The following is a 19,756-nucleotide window of genomic DNA, read 5'->3' on the forward strand; positions in this document are numbered from 1 at the left end:
TCAGTTTTGGTCATGGCAGCACACTGGGAGTGTAGTACCTTTCTAATTCAACCTGAAAAAGCAGAGCTTTAGTGCAGGGCTTCTGAAACTTGGGTCCCCAGATGTTGATGGACTACAGCTCCCATCATCCCCTGACAAGGGCCAAAGGCCATCTCAAGCTTGAGAACCCCTGGCTTAGTGCACAGGCCAAAGAGAAGCCTGAGGATTCCATTAAGGCTGGTGTTTGTGAGAAATAAACACACGTGTTAGCAACCCATGGTTATAAAAATAGCATTTGCGTGGAGGATCTCTATTTGACTGAGAAGAACTTACACCACACACACACACACGCACACACAAAGGCACCCTAGGTGAAACTGGGTTTTGTTTGTTAACGGGTATGAAAAGGCATCACAAGTGTCAACTTCTCAAATCCAAACTGAGACAATACAATGAGTAATAAATACATAGTTTACCATTTCATTATTGGTATTATATCAGTTACATAAACTTCAATATATACAAATAGGTTCCATCCACAATAATGCAAAGAAGAAAAACATGTCCAGAGAAGACAACTTAAGTGCATCATTTCTTCCAGGCTGAATACGTGTATGGGAGTTATCTAGGAGTTATTAAAACTAATGACAGCTCAAGAGACACGCGTCCCTCCCACCCACCCCCACACACAAGCTTGCAACCTTTCACCAAAAGGTGCACGAGAAGTAGTGCAGGAATGCACCACGAGTCCACAACATCGAACAATGGAGTACCAATATGCATTCAGGTCCCCTGGACAAACAAGGCCAGTAATTAACAAAAAAGAGGATGTACAAGTCGGAGCTATTCTGGCCCTGGAAATGCAAGGCTTCATCTAATATTATGAAAATGTTTAGGAAAGGAGAGTCTCAAACGCTGTAACAAAGCCCTTCTAGGCAAAGACACAAATGAGACAAGTCTCCTCATGGTAACAGACACAGGAAAGGTGACATGTTGGCAGAGCTCACAACTCCTGTCTCATGCATGGGACCAGGTGGACAAGCAGAAAAGGCAAGAAACTTGGAGTTTAAGGTCCAAGGGAAACCGGAGCAGGGAGGTTCACCAATGTGCACCCCTTTCCCCAATATGAATCATACAGTAAGTGAGGCAGCACACAGTAGCTCAAGATGTATCAATGGACACGGCCTCTGGGTTGGACGAAGACTTCCACAAGGACCAGGCTTAGCAGGATAGACTAAACACCCCCTGCCCCCGATGGCTTGTGATTCACCCTACCAATCTTGAAGGCCAACTTCAAGAATCCAGAGATTTCACTATTATGTCATTGAATGAAAGACACTTGGAAGGCGACAGTTTAAGCCACTTGTTTAAGAGTAGCATTATAAGTTTGAACTTTAGAAAGACCATTCTGGAAGAAGAGCTCGGTGGAATGCAAATTAAAAAGAGATTAGATAAATTAGTTACAAGGAGGGAGCGTTTCCTTCAAGCCCTCTCTTTCTGTGCCTCTCAAGCTATTTGAGTCACTTAAACTACTACAGAAGTGTACTGTATAATACAAAATTATCTGCAGCTGTTACAAAGAAGGGAGCAGTTCTCTCTCAACATTCTTGTTTTTCACCCAGAGGTGGTTATTACAACTGTAGGGACCAGCCCTAGATCTAAATATTGCCTTGGGGTACTTACGCCTTCATTAATTAACCACTAAGCAGAACCTGACAACAGAGCCTGTAAAATACATTGACTAACTTTTTCCATGAAAACCATAAGGAAGAAATACACTCAAACATTGAACATGCAGAGTTCTGGAATATAAATATAGGAATCAAGGCTGCTGTACAAATTATATTTAAAGAACAAGTAGAACAGGTTGGATCCAAAAGAACTAGGAATAGAAGGAAAATGACTTCTACTATTGTTTTGCGAACACTTAAAAAGAGTTCATGCAGTGCTAAAATAGGGATAGGATCTATAGCCAATCTCATGCTTCCAATGCGCGAAAGATTGCACAAGCTGTTGTTCGTGAAGAATATCATCTTTGGATTTGAATAACACCTCCCATAAGGCTCTGGTGCAAGACAGGCCTTCCATGAGCAGAAGTGCACCTTTGGATCTAACCCATTGTTTCCCAAATTTAAAATGGTGTGCACTTAAAATGGGGAGGGAGGGAGGGGAGGATTATGCAGTACCACCAGCTGCTAAAAAGCATTTAGCCATCATTCCAGGATAGGTGAAGGCACTCTATCTGGTGACTACCATTCATTCGCTCAGAAGCTTCACACTCTATTTGTAAAAGTAGGTTGTTTTTGCACATGAAATTCAATAATCCTCTTGAAAATAAGACTACTCAACATGGTTGTCATGGAGACTGACCATGACCCACTCCCACTGGGCAAGTGAGAAATCCATCCTAGAGGGAACACCAGGTCTCTTCCTCTACCCCTTGAGAGTTATAAAAGCAGGTCAAGGTGGAAGTTCTCTCTTACAGTAGAAAGCTCACGGCATGGAGGTAGCCCAGCATCCGCTGACATTTCGCTCAGTGAAACATGGGCAGGTGAGCAGTGCACACTGCGGCTGCAGGTATCTAAAACCTGCCTCCACTGTTGCAAACAGCCCTGTTCAGCACAACCGTGTGATGCAACCTCCATTGGAAAGAACGGCTCTTCTGTTGGGCAACCGAGTTGCAGCTCAACCTCCCGCACTTCGTTGCACTAGATGTCAGCAACTATTCTTAGTGTGCAGATACCAACATATCAGTTGGCCTATTGAGCTCATTGAATCTGTGGGGCAGATTACATGTCTAATGGAATTGGGGGGGGACCCCAAACCCTACTGTATTAGGATATATGTGTGTTAACCATTCAAACACATCTGATTACAATAAAGATAGATTTGGCCTTAAAAGTCCTTTAAAAGGAGTCCTTGTATATCCAAGACAACTTCAAATATCCCTCTTTTACACCTGAGATTTCATTCTGAACACACCTGGGAGTCACCCTTGAAGAGATCATACTCATGCTCTCTAGCAGGTCTGCACCCTACATGACATTATAGCAGGGCTGCTCAACTTCTGCTCCCATAATCCCTGGCTATTGGCCACTGTGGCTGGGGATTATGGGAGTTGTAGTCCAAAAAACAGCTGGGTGGGCCCTAAGTTGATCAGACCTGCATTATAGAGATGGGTTAGTTCAAATTTAAATTGCATATAGTTGCAGAAGGGGGTAAACTAACCAATCAACCAAAAATACAGACTACAATTCTTTTGGACCAAGTCAGTTTACTCTTAAAGTGTTCAGAATCAGGCAACTCGTTTAATTATTAAGCTTTTCAAAAATATTAAGAATTAATTATGAAAATATCTTCGCATCTGCAAGGCCTACATATCATATTTTAATATACGTTCTTTGGCCAATAACTAGAGAGCTCCTTAAAGCAGGGGTTCTCAAACTTGAGAATCCCCAGATGTGGCTGGACTGCAGCTCCCATAATAGGAGCCGACGTCCAACAACATCTGGGGACCTGATTGAGAACCCCTTCCCAAAGGTCTGCCCTGTGGTTTGCTCACATGTGTGGGTTTTGGCTCTTTCTGCTTGGAACAACAGACCCCACCCACCATGCCACTTGGCAAATGGCTTCTACCACTCTCTCCATTTCAAAAGCAGCTTTGGGAACTGCTCTTCACACGAACAAAGCCAAGGACTCCTTGAATGTACAGAACTCCCTCCAGGCCTCTCCAACATCAATGGATCAAATTTCAATCGTCAAAATTAAAGGATCACAATATCACAGCGTTGCTGGGGAATACAGCAATATCTACCTTCATGCCAAACATAATCCCTTTCAAACTGTAAATAAGACTCCAGACTAAAACTCCTTAATCTTTGGTTCCAAAAATTTTGCAGAAGAGATTACAGATTCTCCTCTTCACAAATTTAAAGTCATTCTTCAGAAAGCTTCTTTTAAAAGACCAACATGTTTTCCAAAAGCTCTAGAAGTGTATTTTCTTTTACAATGTAGCAATATCACCTACAATGATACTGATAATGTAACAATGTTTGTTTTGTTTTGTTTTTAAATGACCCTTGACAGTTACAGGCCAGTATAGCTCTATAAAATCAAAATATCTATGACATGATCACACATGATGCTGCACATTCACAAGGGAACCTGCTATACCAGCAGTCAGAAATCATGCAGAGAATTTTGCATCCACTCAGTCTAACGGGAAAGGAAATGCATTCGTTTCGAAGTTAACCTGTGACAGCTGACAAGATCTCTTGGAGGCAGGGGGGAGAGGGAATCAACTAACATCATTAGGTCACTGCAAAACAATAGAAATGATTCTCATGCAGTTTCAGTGCCTTAAAAAAAAGCAAGCTGAATACGCTCTTAATATTTGAGGAGAGCTGGTCTTGTGGTAGCAAGCATGACTTGTCCCCTTAGCTAAGCAGGGTCTGCCCTGGTTGCATATGAATGGGAGACTTGATGTGTGAGTACTGCAGGATACTCCCTTCAGGGGACAGAGCTGCACTCTGGGAAGAGCAGAAGATTGCAAGTTCCCTCCCCGGCAGCATCTCCAATATAGGACAAGATTTATTTATTTATTTTATAGGACAAGTTTTTTTTATTGAACCAACAAACTACCAAAGCATACAGTATAGGGCTGAGAGAGGTTCCTGCCTGCAACCTTGGAGAAGCCGCTGCCAGTCTGTGAAGACAAGCCTGAGCTAGATAGACCAATAGTCTGACTCAGTATATGGCAGCTTCCTATGCAGAGGTCAGCTACAACAGTAGTGTGTTCTCCCATTGCAAAGGAGGCAGCTGGGGCTGACCCCCTCCCGCCTTGCCCAAGCACTAACTTGCACAGCTCTATTGGACGAATGGTCAGCCTCCTCCAGGCCCCACAGCTCTTGGGCTAGGCATGAAAGAGAGGAGAATCCCGAGCGGCCTCCTGCAGCACCCCACCCCCGGGCTTGTTAGGACAAGCCACTACCACCTCCAAGTCCAATAATGGAGTGTACAATTTTAATTTTGGCTTGTGATAAGAAGGGTTTGTGAGTTCTACTCTAATTTTAGCATCCTCAGCCATGAAAGGCAAAAAACATACCCACTCAGCACACTGCCCTCAACATTTGGTGGGCGAGTGCTGTGGCATCCCCTATTCCGGGCAGGGTTTGACCCATAAGGTCTCTTCCTGTTGCAAATTCGCAGGGCTATTAAAATACCAGCAGCTCTCAGTCATTCGATGTACAATTTACAGCGAATAATGAGATGTAGAGCAGAACCTCTTGAGTTGGACATTTTAAGGGCCCAGTGAGTCTTTAGGAGTAACCAGGGCTGTATATAATCCATGCTCTATAACTGTAAAAACACACACCAGATTCTTTGCCCATAAAAGTAAAATCCTTTAACCAATGATGCCAATTAGGCACACTTACATATATTTGCTTATTTGGCATACATTACGCTGCCACATGAGCTATGCAGAGGGCTGGATTTCCCTCCTGCCTCTAGCAGCCATGCTTCCAAGGACTGTCCACATGTTTTCAAGCTGATCTCTAAAGTCACTTGAACCCGCTTTTTTGGAAAATGAAAGCTGCATTCTTAGTATTATGCATTTTTAGTATCACGCTGATGTCGCGATCACAGGTGCATGGAATATACGTAGCCTTGAGAGGTCCCCATACAGCAGAAGGCATTTACTGCATGTGAGTAAGAAGCCAAAGAACCTGGGATCGATTCGGATGAGAGGCTCAAGTGTGCTGTGAAGATCCAGGAGCAAAATGCATGCAAGCAGTAAGGGGTCTTCACAACAATCCCAAGTTCTGGCATTTCACACAGGAATGGTGAGATCTCACACCCCACAATTGGCAGTGCTGGTCTTCATTTGGAGGGGATGATTCACATTCTAACCAAGACACACAAGAACTGAGCTGGACAAAAAAAAGAGTACCTCCTCTAGCAACTGAGTACACTATTGTTAGGGAAACATTCCTGACACTTTGAGAACTGTGATTATAGACTCTCATTCACTTTAAATATTAATCTTGTGGTTGACCAAAACATCAGGTGCAAGAGACATGAAACACAAAGCAAAAGAGATGCTAATTACCAGCTCCAAATCCCCTGACCACAGAGTGCATTATTTCCCCTATGACACGTTGCTGGGAAGGTGGGGAGAAAACGGGAGTTATGTAGCATGTATATAATTTAAAATACACCACACAAATGCTACTCTGCCCACATCACTGGCAAAAAAAAAGTATGAGCCTTCATCTGTGGACCATTATTCAGACGTTTTGCAGATCTGCTATAATACCCAAATAGGTTTAGGCATCTCCAACTAAACTGATCAAAGTACTGAGAGGGCGGGGGGGGGGGAGCGCGCCCTAATTCGGGCAATTTAACAAATAAAACTGAGATAAGTAAGCATTTCAAAAACATTGCAGAATATGGACACACCAATGTATGTTTCTTAAACCTGACCCCAATGAAGCTTTTCCATAGTTGAACATAAAAGCGGGGCAAACCCCTTTTAACAGCATATGGATTTTGACAAACAGAATGGCTCAATGCCATTATTCTATGTTTGATGACAAATGCAAACAAAATGGACATCTACAACCTATATGAAAGTGGGGAGGGGGGAGGAGTGGATGCACCACAGGTGGAGATGCTAAGCCTCAGTTCATGCCTAGCTGTGGTCACAAATGGAATGAACTTTGATGCCTTTCTGTGTAAGCAAGTGCTGCTTCTGTTGAGATCACCCACACCTCCAACCAACCGCCTGACATGGCTGCCTTTGCAGAAGCACAACAGAATGGCAGGAGTGTGAGAACTAAAGGTAACTGGCCTGTCTTGTTAAGGAGATGTATGCATTGACTGTGTAACCCAGTGCCTGGTTCGTGTTATTGCTATTGCTCCTTGGGGCTCTCTCTCACAAACACTGTTACTGGAAACTCCGTTTCAGAGGAACAATCTACTGCCAGTGTTGATTCTAATGTTTCTTCTCAATGATGGAAATGCAGACCAAACAAGAAGTCCCATTCTGGGTCTGCTAACTCAAGAAAATACTGTGCACCAAGACAGTCCTTCACTTTAACGTCGCCTCCTCCTCCATATTTACGGACAAGTATCTTCATTTGAAAAGGTCGGTCATTATAGCCTTCATGTCAATTACTTCTCAACCTTCCTCCCTCTCTTTGTACATGCAGGTGCTCTCGGCCACCACATGCTCCTCCTTCCTTTCCTATAAAAGTGAACATTTTTTTAAAAGGTCTGCAGGCTTCTGTTATTTTTTTTTCTTTGGAGGGGTCCCACTTGGCATGAAATTTTCACCCATCCAAACGCTGAATCTCGGGGCGATGATCTACTTCTCTCGATTCTGTCCGAGCGCGCATATAATCACTGGTCTGCCGTGTGCTTTGCTGTCGGCTGTTACTTCTCCAATTTTTAACCGCTAAAAATGAATTCACAGCATAGACTGCAGTTGCCAGGAAACCAAATATCTAAAGGAAAAACAAAACGTTATTGGAGTGACAGTGGTTCACCTTTAACCATCAGAATTTGGTAGTTCAGTACAAAAATACTGCAGCTGTACTACTGGCTTTAACTTGGCTGTCGATCTTATGGGTGCACTGTTGTTGACCTTATGGCACATGCCTCCTGAAAGTCCATTGAACATACAGCCAGAAGTAATGTCTGTTCCTTCTGCTGATTAGGCACTTGCCTCTTATTTATTTATCATAAAAATATGTTGGTTAATAAATAATAAATAAATAAGAGGCATAAAAGAGGCAAGTCCATTGAACATACAGCCAGAAGTAATGTCTGTTCCTTCTGCTGATTAGGCACTTGCCTCTTATTTATTTATTATTTATTAACCAGCATATTTTTATGATAAATAAATAAATAATAAATTCTCTGCCACAAGATGTAGTAAATGAATGAATGAATGAATGAATGCTCTAGTTTGCTTGAGTCTTTCATATGGGATGTACCAGAGTTATAGCTCTAGGCATGTGGCAGGGTTGATTTGATTCAAATCATGATTTAACACACTCCACAGGACTCAATTTTAATGATTTAAAATCACAATTTATTATTTATTATTATTATTTTATCATTTTTACATTTTATATCCCGCTCTTCCTCCAAGGAGCCCCGAGCAGTGTACTACATACTTAAGTTTCTCCTCACAACAACCCTGTGAAGTAGGTTGGCTGAGAGAGAAGTGACTGGCCCACAGTCACCCAATTTAAATCACTAGTCAGGAAGTAAAAGTACATTTGAGTTGTCTAATATAACCTTAAAGCATATTCAGAGATGCAGGTTTCATTTTTATAAGCTGGGCACACACTTCTCATAATGCTCTTTCATTTGGGCAATCAGGCCTTGCATTGCTTTGTTGCCTGTTTGGATTTCACACGCATGCCTGTCTTATCCAAAGGTACATGAACTTCATTAAAATATTCCCAAGTGGGGTCTTTTTAATGGCCTGCTGCCATGGTAGGTGTTTCCCTTCTACAATGGAGGATACACTCAGAAAAACTTTCCTCAGGACTGCGTGAATATGTTTGGTTCACTTTTGGTTTCATTTTCTATTCCGCTCCCCTATCCCTTGCATAAATATCCAGACGCCTCTTCCTTGCTCTGATCTACTCCATCCCCCTCAATCCGCTATTCCTTCATTGGCCTTCTTTAGCCCCATTCAGACATTCTGCTGTATAGGCAAGCCTAGTTACTCATGGAACTGCTATTCACGGTTTCACGAGTGTCTAACCGACACCCAATTTCATTATCCATGGATACGAAAAGGTTAAAACCATGTATTCACAGTTCCTAGAGGGCCGGAAGTGACTGCGGGGGGGGTGGGGGTCACTTCTGCCTGCCATTTTGTCTGCAGGAGCCATTTTGCTCATTTTTTAAAAAGCATTTTTCCACGATTTTTCATGTTTTGTGGGGCATTGATGGGCACAAGGACACCCTGTGGCGCACAGTACAGTAATGCCTTTCAGGGTTGTTTTTTGCCTTTTTCCTCATCCAGGAGCCTAACCCCCTGTTTTCCACTGGCCCAATGCCTAGTTACTCACGGTTTTGTTACTCGTGGCGGTAGGCAAGGAAAGGAAACCACACGAGCAACGAGGTATACCTGTTCAAGTGTACAGATGTCTGCACACTTGTACATGTTTGTGTGAATGATTGTACACAGGTTCATTTTTAAAGTCAACCTGGGTACTGGCCCCTCAAATGTATTATACAGATGTAAAGTGTACTGCTGCTGTACCTGCGTTCAGCATAACATGTGAATGACTGTACTTTTATAAGATCTGTACCTGTGTACACTGTACACGCATTGTTTGAGTGCTGAACTTAATGTGTGAATGGGCCTAATGTCTTTTCACTTCTAGAGAAAGAAAGAGAGGGGCAAGGGCTTGTGTGTGTGTGTGTGTGTGTGTGTGTGTGTGTGTGTGTGTGTAGTACAACACTTGCAGAATGTCTGTTATCTCTCAACCCCATATACAGCTGTTAAGTTCACAGAATGTAATTAGGAGTTATGATTAACATTCATGATAATATCTTTGATCTAGGTTCTTTTTGTAATAAATTTTAAAAAATAAAATCTGATTTTTAAAAATCAATTTAAATTTTAAAAATCTGATTTTTAATTTTTTTTTATTTAAAAAGCATAGATTTTTATCAACCCTGGCACGTGGACATTCCTAACATATTTCCTGATACAATTTTCCTGACTTCCCTAAGGAATCCACAAACAAAAACATTTCTGGCTAATGATAGCATGATAGCTGTGTATTTGTTGGATAGTGGTGGATGGGCTGAAGCCAGGGGCGTAACTATAATAGGGCAAGGGGAGACAGTTGTCTGGAGGCCCACTGCCTTGGGGGGGGCCCCTCAGAAGCAAGTCACATGACTTGACTCCCCCAGCCGCGCACCTGCTTGGGCTTCCTTCAGTTGTATTCACCCTCCGAAATTGATGTGGGTGTTAAGACCTGGAGCTACCAGAACAGCATGTCTTTCTCTAGTACCATTAAATGACTTGCATTGTCCACAATTTACAAAACCTTTTACAAAACAATTTAGGATGATGTTATATTGTGGCACATAGGTATATATAAATTTTACTTCAGTGAGGCTGGGGCAGGGCATTTAAATATCTTGTCTCTGGGCCCACTCCAACCTTGCTACGCCCCTGGCTGAAGCCATGATAGTTAAAGAAAAGGGGACACTATACACCTAGCTTTTATCAACCAGCAGGGTAGGAAGGTTTCCCTTATGGCTAGAATTTGCTTCCGATCACCTCGATCTTCAGAACTACTGCAATCACATCCTATTAATGTCCCTTCACTACATCAAGCAGGTTTTTTCCCCCTTTTAAAAGCAGAAAAGGATCCATTTGTGGGAATAAAGCATGCAATGTTGTTTAGCATTTTGAGGAGGTCACACGTTAACTTTGTATCTTTTCTGCAAAATAATTAAGAGAAATTAAAACTGTTCCTTACCACAGCTGCAATTTCTGCTCCTTTTTTATGGTTTAAAGAAGCCAGCACTACAGATGCAATGAAAAAGAAGAAAGTGCAGAGTCCAGTATTGACCAAATCCTATTAAAAACAGAATGAGGGAAGTTACTGTCAGCTGATTAGATAAAACAGAACAGTTCCCCCAGATTACACACCATTTCATTTTTATGCAGAGGAAGTGCAACTGCAACAAAAAGCATGTTATTGGAAGCATGTTATATATACACACAAATAGATCATGGCTGCACTATAGTTTTGAGTCTGGGGTAGTATGGAGAGGCTGCCCGCATGCACACATACTAACTAGAACCATCCGTAATTAAATAATAATAATGCACTTCTTCCACTCCAAGTGATGAACCTTGGTGCAACATGTCTACTCAACCAAAACCACTGTTCCTTCTCCCAGCCACAAAAATGTTAGATGACCTATCTATCTATCTATCTACCTATTTAGAGAGAGAAACCACTGTTCCTTCTTCCAGCCACAAAACTGTTAGATGACATTTATTTTGTGTGTGTGTGTGTGTGAGTGTGAGTGTGAGTGTGAGTGTGAGTGTGTGTGTGTGAGAGAGAGAGAGAGAGAGGGTTTTTTTACTGCTAGATCCCTGAAAGCCACAGAGTTATTCATATGCTAGTCACATGCATCTATTGCATTATATAATCTAGGATGTGTGCACTATACGCAGACTCGACTTGCGTAATCTGGGATCTCAGCTTATTCTCTCTCTCTCTCCCCCAGCCCACTTTAAGAACACCTTTTTAATGTGTTTTGTTGAAACATAGCAAAACTTCCAGAAACTCCTGTAGCTCAACTTCACAGACTTACTGTTGCTTAGCAGCGGAGTTCACATGCTTCCAAGCTCACAGCATTCCAAACTATGCCGCTAACATACTGCTACAGGCATAATTACAATTCTGAGGAGTCACAGGCATAAAGGAAACAACTTCTGTACTTTACTGGCTTGCCCAAAAGCAAATCCTGAAAAAATACGCCTAGAACAAACATTCAAAATCAACATAGGAATAGATAATTCACAGGTATGATTCTTGCAACATTTCCAGCCCTGCAAACAGACACTCTTGCCAACCAACCGGGTCAGAGAAACAAGGTTTATGCCTTGAATAAGTAGTATCCAGAATAAGTATCTGTTCTCTCTTTACTTGCAGCCTCATTTTTTAAATTCTAGAAATAGATCAAGCTTCTTCAGCATGTACAGTCCAAGGCTTCTGATTAACTACTGGCTTGGGCCCACCAGGACATAGGATTCTACCTCAGCAAGTTAATATTTAGAACATAAGAACAGCCCTGCTGGATCAAGCCCAAGGCCCATCTAGTCCAGCATCCCGTTTCGCACAGTGGCCCACCAGATGGGTGAAGGATATGCTCAATGTGTGCACAAAATAGAAACTTGGCTTATTCATAGTGTAGGTTTTTCTGACTCCTATTTATTATAGCTGCAACCCTCAAGAATTCTACAGACACCAAATACTCAAGCATCTACAAATCCACTTGACAGGTCTCCAATGGCAAGTACCCCCAGCCCTCTGGCAAACAGGACACCCAGGACCACAGAGATCACTTCCCCTGAGATCTCATTTCTACTGCCATTTCTGAGCAGAAATCCAGTAGGAGAGGGCTCCCAGCGTTTCTCACCATCTCCATATCCCAGTAAAGATGACAGAAGAACTGCTTCTCTCCTAAGCCCTCTGCCTGTGTGCCAAAAAGGATTTTGGGAGAGGGAAAAGAGAGGAGTTTGGTGACAAGCACAAATAATGCCTGGCCACCTAATGGCACAGCAGGGAAGTACCTTGCCTAGGAAGCAAGAGGTTGCTGGTTCAAATCCCCGCTGGTATGTTTCCCAGACTATGGGAAAAACCTATATTGGGCAGCAGCAATATAGGAAGATGCTGAAAATCATCATCTCATACTGCCCGGGAGATGGCAATGGTAAACCCCTCCTGTATTCTACAGGAGGGGCTCTGTGTGTGCCAGGAGTCGACACCGACTCAGCGGCACAACTTTAATCTTTAAGTGAGCTAAGCCTAGATTTGTGAATCCCTGTATATCCTTTCTGTCTTTTAAGTTCCTTACTCACAGTCACAGCATGTTGGGTTCAAGTTCGACCTGCTGTGCAAGAGCACCACTGTACTGACACAAGCTCATACAGCCAAAGTGATAGCTCTTCCTTCTCTCAGCAGGAAGGCCTGTGTTGGACAATACAAGCAAAACCTAAGCTGGTGGAGTGCCACGTCTGGTAGGCAGCTTTTCTAATCTCCCCACTTGCACAACTCAGCTATTTCTCCACTCTGCTTGCCAACAGTAAGAGGGTTTCCAGAGTTCTTCAAAGTCCCCTTTCCCATAGGAAATGGGTGCTCAGAGCAGGTCTTGACAAATTTCTTCGGCTCTAGAAGCCAGCCCAAAGGCTATAGCAGCCAGACAGTGGACGGTTGACAAAGACAAAGGTCTTAGCAATGGACATTTGAGGCGAGAGTAAATGGGCTCCTCTTCATCCCCTTTACAAGTAACAGGACAGAAGTAGGGCTGCCTGGGGATACATAAAGATTGTATTAAGTAGCTCTGCCTCTGAATATCCTAGTCACCATGGCTCTGTCAAGCCCTAGCTTAGAGGGTAAAACAGTGGTACATATGCTGGTAATCTCCAGGCTTGACTACTGTAATACACTCTAAGTGGGGCTGCCTTTGTACGTAGTCCAGAAACTACGATTGGTACAGAATGCAGCAGCCAGTTGGTCTCTGGGACAACCCGAAGGGACCACATAGCACTGATTTTAAAAGAATTGCACTGGCTGCCAGTATATTTCTGAGCGAAATACAAAGTGATGGTAATTACCTATAAAGCCTTTATTAGCTTGGGTCCAGGGTACTTAAGAGGGCGTCTTCTTTGTCATGAACCCTGCCGCCTATCAAGATTACCTGGGGAGGTCTGGTTATGGTTGCCACCAGCTCATTTGGTGGCAACTCAGGACTGGTCCTTCTCTGTGGCTGCCCCAGAGCTTTGGAATACACTTCCTATCAAAATAGGACCATCTCTATCTCAGACTACTTTTTAAAAGGCCCTCAGGACAAACCTGTTTTTTCAGACTTAATTAAAATTAATTTTAGACTGTTTGTTTCCTTTCTGTGAAACAGTTGTGTTTTTATTTGGTGAAATTGTTTTGTTTTAAATTGCATACACCACCTAGAGATACACATATCAGGCAGTACATAAATATGATAAATAAATAGAACAGGTGTTGCTTTAAAAAAATCTTTTAAACACACCAACATTATGGGGGGGAAATATGAAGTGAAACAAGATTAAATAGTTAGGAAAAGATGAGTCTTCCTGAAATAGACCTCTGAGAAAACTTATTATATTTTTCAGAGAAAGGCCATGCAAACTACACCACAGAGATGAAAGTATTTTATCTGAAAGAAGAGCAGCTCCAAGACTGCAATGTCTTCCAAAATGTAATTCAGTACACAGGGCCATCTGGGGTGAGAATCAAAGCCACACTAAATTATGAATGGCATGGAAGGCAATCACAAATGATTTAATAAAAAGTGACAACTTGCTGTAACTGCCTCATTATTGGTCATCTTGTTCCATCAGTCAAAAAGTCATATTGACTGCCCTGGTCAAAAGGAAAGCAGGCGCTCAGTCCCAACAGAAAGGAGTTCTGTTCATGTATTAGTCAAGAGGGCAGTCTCTGGCCAGAGACCCAGGCAGGCCACTTAACCCCCAGAATGCCACATGGGCAATAACCATTCCAAAGTGCTCCCGCTCTTTTGTCCGCCTGCTTCAAATAGTCCTCATTTTGGTTTGGCAGCCACACTGCTGAATACCGAGGCAAGGCTGGGCTTTCCGGAGGGATGCAGGACAGCAAAAGCAAGCCAACAAATAAAAGGGAGTCTTCCGACCACTGCAGCAACATGCACCCAGCAAGTTGTGTTTTTAGAAGAGCAGCGTTATTCTTGGGACTGGTTCCAACAGTCTCTCTCCTCCGCTGAGGAATACAGGTGGAAAGTGTTACACTGGAATGAAAAAAATCCACATACATCCTTTAGACTGCTTGCCGATCTGTCATATAAAATCTCTGTGGATTCTTCACTGGAGTGTAATCCCCCCCCCCATCTGTATTGCTTCACTGTTCAAAGCACTCTTGTAAAAGGAAAAGGTTTAGGTGGTAACACCCTCAGGTATCACACATTATCTCACAATGACTGACAGTGCAAACATTAGTGAGGATAAATTCATTTAGATCTCTAGTTTGCCCCCTTCTCAAGGGTGAGTCTCAGGAGCCAAAGTTAGTTACAAATTCCTATCAACAATATAAAAACTGACTTGACGGAAGCTACAGAAACTGACTTATCCAGGCACTTCTGGAAAATGCTTGGGCTCAGAATCCGATTGATTCTAAATCCTTAAAGTGTGGGGGGTATATCTCTGGACGTAAAGTGTAAGTAAACCATCTGGCTAAATAAAGGTTGACGTTGTCTGCCTCTTCGAAGTGTCCGGGAATGAGATTCCTATGTTACAGATAAGTCACAAAAAGTGAAGCCCTCCAGGTTCACTCCAGTGAGTAAAAAGAAATAAAGAGTTCTCCCATTCTGTTCCCCCCACCCCCCAAGGGAAAGGATGCAGCTTATCTGCAGTAAGTTTGCAATGCGTTGGCCTCTGCTGGAAGGCCGACAGCAATAATCTGTGTCTAATTAGGTTATACTTGTTGGTTTATTACATGCTGCTCTGCATTTTAAAAGAGAAGAGAAATAAATAAAATACAGCAACACTGAGGCAAGAGTGTGGCACAAACACAGGCAAGCCACCTCATTCCCCTGTTCCATCTGTCCTTTCCTGAAGCAGCTGCTGGACTCCAGCCAGACGGGAGATTCACCTGCAAAGTCCACACCTTCCATAATGCCAAAGATGGGGAGGGAGGACAGGCAGCAGGTACTGCTCCTAAACAGGACATCACCAAATCCCAACTATCAGAGGTTGCCTGGGCTGTGTGTGTGTGTGTGTGTGTGTGTGTGTGTGTGTGTGTGTGTGTGTGTGTGTAAAAACCTTCTAGTGGCAGCAAATGCAACTCCAGCGCAACCCAATCAGAGAATTAAGGACACAAAGGTTTAGAGAGATGTGTCATGAAGCAACTGCTGGGTGAAGCCATCAGCTTGACAGCTGGGAGGTCCCATCTGAAGAGATCTGCAAAAGGAACAGCTAGGAAAGAAAGAGCCTTCTCCAACTCTTCCAGGTCGGAACTGCTGCCAAGAGCTGACTCACTCCCCTCTAACCCGCCTGTCACCAAAGCTTTGTGCTCCGCACGCTTCTGAAACAACTGCCAGCCAGGCCAGAGCCACATGAAATGCCACCTACACAGGGAGGACAACCAACTCCACAGGCCGTTCTGACAGGTTCTCCAAAAGCAAGATGCGGGAACTTTTTAAAATCCAGTTACTGGGATAATGTTTCCATCTTTCCATCTCACCCCATGGAATGAGACAGCTTTCCTGTAATGCATTACTATCCAACATACAGAACTTAAGAAGCAAACTGTATTTTCTTAGGCAAATACTAGCACCTGCCCATTAGTGTCAGCAGATGAGAGGGAAGCAAGCCTCGTCACACCAGGCCAGGAAGGCAGCGAGAGCTTTTCACTTGGTGATAGCCACAGCGATGCCAGTAGGAGTGGAGAGGAGAGCTGGTATTGTGATAGCAAGCATGACTTGTCCCCTTAGCTAAGCAGGATCTATCCTGGTTGCATACGAAAGGGAGACTAGAAGTGTTTGCACTGTAAGATATTCCCCTTGGGGGGTGGAGCTGCTCTGGGAAGAGCATCTAGGTTCCAAGTTGCTTCCCTGGCATCTCCAAGAGAGGGCTGAGAGAGATTCCTGCCTACAACCTTGGAGAAGCCGCTGCCAGTCTGTGAAGACAATACTGAGCTAGACAGACCAATGGTCTGACTCAGTATATGGCAGCTTCCTATGCTCCTAAATTCTTTCCTACACTTGACATCCTATCATCCAAGCTACCCAGCTTGCAGGGCACCAGGCTGCAGATGAAAGCTACTTCCATTAGTCAGGAATCTGCCCAAGGTGAGGTGAAGCATGAGGGAAACTCTTTTCCCCAAGCCAAAAATTCTTCACTAGATATTGCAGGCATTAGGCAGTCAATGTCTTATGACTATTCACATTTGAATATGCGCCTTCCTCAACTTCTGGAGAAGCAGCATGGTACACAGCTTAACCTGGAAGTTACAGAAGTGGAGCAAATGTGGAAGCTCTGAGGCAATGGAAACTCCCTCTTTTGGCTCAAACAGCTGGGGTGGTGGGCAGACACACCCTCTTCTCTCATATATTGCCCTCTCCTTCGCTCAAAGGCCTAGAACTTGTGAGTTTTTATGCCCGGCAATATGACTTTGTCCTCCCCTACAGCAACATCTCCTTGACATATAGAAGTTAGGGATGTGCAGAACTGGTCCAATCATGAACCAGGCCAGTTTGAGAAGTTCGATCACAAATCAGTTTGAACCGGTTCGACCTGGTTCATCGAACCAACCGGCCTAGCCATTTGATTCAACTGAACCAGCTCGCAGACCCATGGTTCAATCCAAATTCAGACCAAATCATAGAAAGCGGTCCATGCACACCCCTGATAGAAGTGCCTTGGGGACAGATGAGTTCTTTCTCTAGTTCTTTCCCCTTCTCTCTTCACATTATAGCATGTTTGTACTGCAACTTGTGATTTCCTCATGCACACTTTTAGATCCAACTTTTAGATCCAAGCAGCAACTAGCACTTAAAGTCTGAAGCCTCCAAAATCCCTTAGCAGCTTCAGTTCCAGACAAAACACAGAAGATAAATGGATTCTGCTTCCTTGACATGGGTGAAGAGAACAATCATTTTTCCAGTTTCTATTCCACATCCAAGCTGAAGGAGGTTAGGAATCTAAAAACAAACCACCTCCTCTTTCAAGGTCCCCTGCAATGTCAAAATTTCCTAGCAACAAAAAGAAAATTATTTGATGCCACTAGAACAAAACATGTTGGCACATCACTGTGGAGTTAGCTACTAGAGCACGAATATAATGTGATACATAAAGGCACATTTATTATAAATGCTGCAGAAGTTGATTTTCAGGCAACACGAAGGTCAAATGCCAAAACTTTCCGTTACAATATGGAACAGGGAGAAAACTAAGCTGATTTTGCAGTTCACAGAATATCATTTAAAACTTAGAATAGACACTGATTTTCTTCTGTGCTTGGCAATTATGGGTCTTATGTTTATGTTAGACAGAAGCCAAGAGCCAAGGAGATTTAGCCAAAGCCAGAATATAATGGCATGGGATAACAAGCTTTCTGCTTAGAACTATATCCTCACATACAAAAGCCAATAGAAGCTCTCATGGAAGAACAGAGGAGAAAGAGCTAAATGAAACAGTAGCAACAAAGGGATAAGAGCATAAATTTCATCGAAAGATGCTAGAGATGCCCACATTTATGACTCCTGTCATGCGATCTAACAGCTTCCTCATTCGAGCCAGCTTGTCGCACTCCACCATCCTGGACTTTCAAGAGCCAGTGTTTGTCAGTGCAAACTCTAAATGCTCTTAAGCACAGGCACCAGAAAAACTCTGAGATGTAACAGCAGAAATTTATTGCAAAGTGAAACATGCTTTCTTGGCTCACAGCAAAAAAAGAACAGCCTTCTGTTCACTTGTTTCAGTCCTACGGCCAAGCTACATGCAAGATTTAAAGCACGACTAGCCCCTACAGGTACCATTTTTCCTTTATGAACAGCAGCCAGATGCTCGCATCCCGATCAGAACAATGGAGGAGGGAAGTGGGACTTCAGTCCGAATCTCCTGTGGTGGTCCCAGTCTGTGCCCCAATTTGCTTGGGGCCTTGGGGGGAAAGCCCACTGGTATCAGTGGGAGCTTTGAAAAACCCAATATTAATTAAAATACAGCTATCTTACAAGTAGGTATGTATACATTCCATGCCAACATACACAAACGCATACCTTCCCAGAAATATATATATATTCACCTTACATTTCTTTAAATTATAACATCAAAAAGATGATTAATATTTACTGAATGAGGCTCGTTCTGCCAGCGGTCAATAAACTTGCTCCAATTATTTCTAAAAGTAGTTTTGTTCTTCTGCCTCCCAATCTCCCATCTCTAACTCTGATATAAGTCACCATTACGATATAAAGATAAAAGCTCCATTTGCTCACAAACCCTGCACACAGATCACCCTGCAAAGTGGACAGTGGCAGGGATAGGGTGAAAGCCTCCCAAACCCCTCCACCATCACCACCACCAGATGGTCCCAATCTAACCGTTTGCCAAGCCCATCAAAACTAATAATGCCTTAGTCATATGTAACTTGGTCCTGGCTTCACGCCTTCTGTTCTGCATGCCTGGATGAAACTTCAAGCCTCTCTCTGCCAACTCAATCCCCTCTTCCCCACCCCCTTCAAAGCCCATTCCTGCAACAGAAAACCACTGGGCCATGATAGGTCAACCTCTTTGATGCTGTCTGACATGAGTTAACCCTCTCCTAAAAACCACTTGCTGCTCCTTTGTCAAACCTTGTACTCCCCTTTCCATCCTTTTCTCCGATTCCGCTACCCTTCAGCTCCTCTGGACAGGAATGACGACACATTTATGTTTATGCAGCATAGAGCTGGCACCAAATACTTAGATGCAGCAGCCACTAATATCAGGGCAGGGACTCCCAACCTGTGGTACTCCAGATGTTGCTGAACTACAACTCCCATCATCTCCAGCTACAATTTAATGTGGCTGGGGGGGTTGATGGGAGCTGTCAATCAGCAACATCTGGAGTACCACAGGTTGGGAACCTCTGTACTAGGGTCAGGTGTTCTATATTTTCTATTGATTTTTACTAAGCCTACATGACTTTCCTGTGCCAAGACACAGTTCAACAACATTAGGTCTTTAAATTGTGCCTGTATATGATTTGGAACTACCGCTCTGCTTCATCCTATTCACCAAACAGAATCCACTCAAGTCAATAATGAGGACCAATTCGACCAGCTAAAATTACATTAAATAACTTGGTTATTTGCAAGACATTTAAGCAAGCACTATGAGTTAATCTCACCTGGAACACATGGTCAGACATCCATCACATTCCTTGATGCTACTTGTATGCATCCTTGAAAAGCTGGATTTATTTGCTAAGCATCACAATGGAGAGGAGACATT

The 19,756-nt window shown here is 43.2% G+C and overlaps 1 protein-coding gene across 1 annotated transcript in view; it reads right to left on the reverse strand.

Annotated features, from left to right (window-relative positions):
• Positions 1-667: 667 nt before the first annotated feature.
• The window catches only part of CMTM4 (CKLF like MARVEL transmembrane domain containing 4), a 43,835-nt gene continuing 24,746 nt past the window's right edge, over positions 668-19,756 (reverse strand). The window contains exons 3-4 of the mRNA XM_053271010.1: positions 10,497-10,595; positions 668-7,484 (exon numbers count right to left, since the gene is read on the reverse strand). Of these exons, the coding sequence (XP_053126985.1) occupies positions 7,311-7,484; positions 10,497-10,595 (273 nt within the window). The 3' untranslated portion in view covers positions 668-7,310. The remainder of the gene's footprint in view (positions 7,485-10,496; positions 10,596-19,756) is intronic.

The sequence above is a fragment of the Hemicordylus capensis genome, chromosome 9 (assembly GCF_027244095.1).
Source record: "Hemicordylus capensis ecotype Gifberg chromosome 9, rHemCap1.1.pri, whole genome shotgun sequence".
NCBI classification, from domain to species: Eukaryota; Metazoa; Chordata; class Lepidosauria; order Squamata; family Cordylidae; genus Hemicordylus; species Hemicordylus capensis.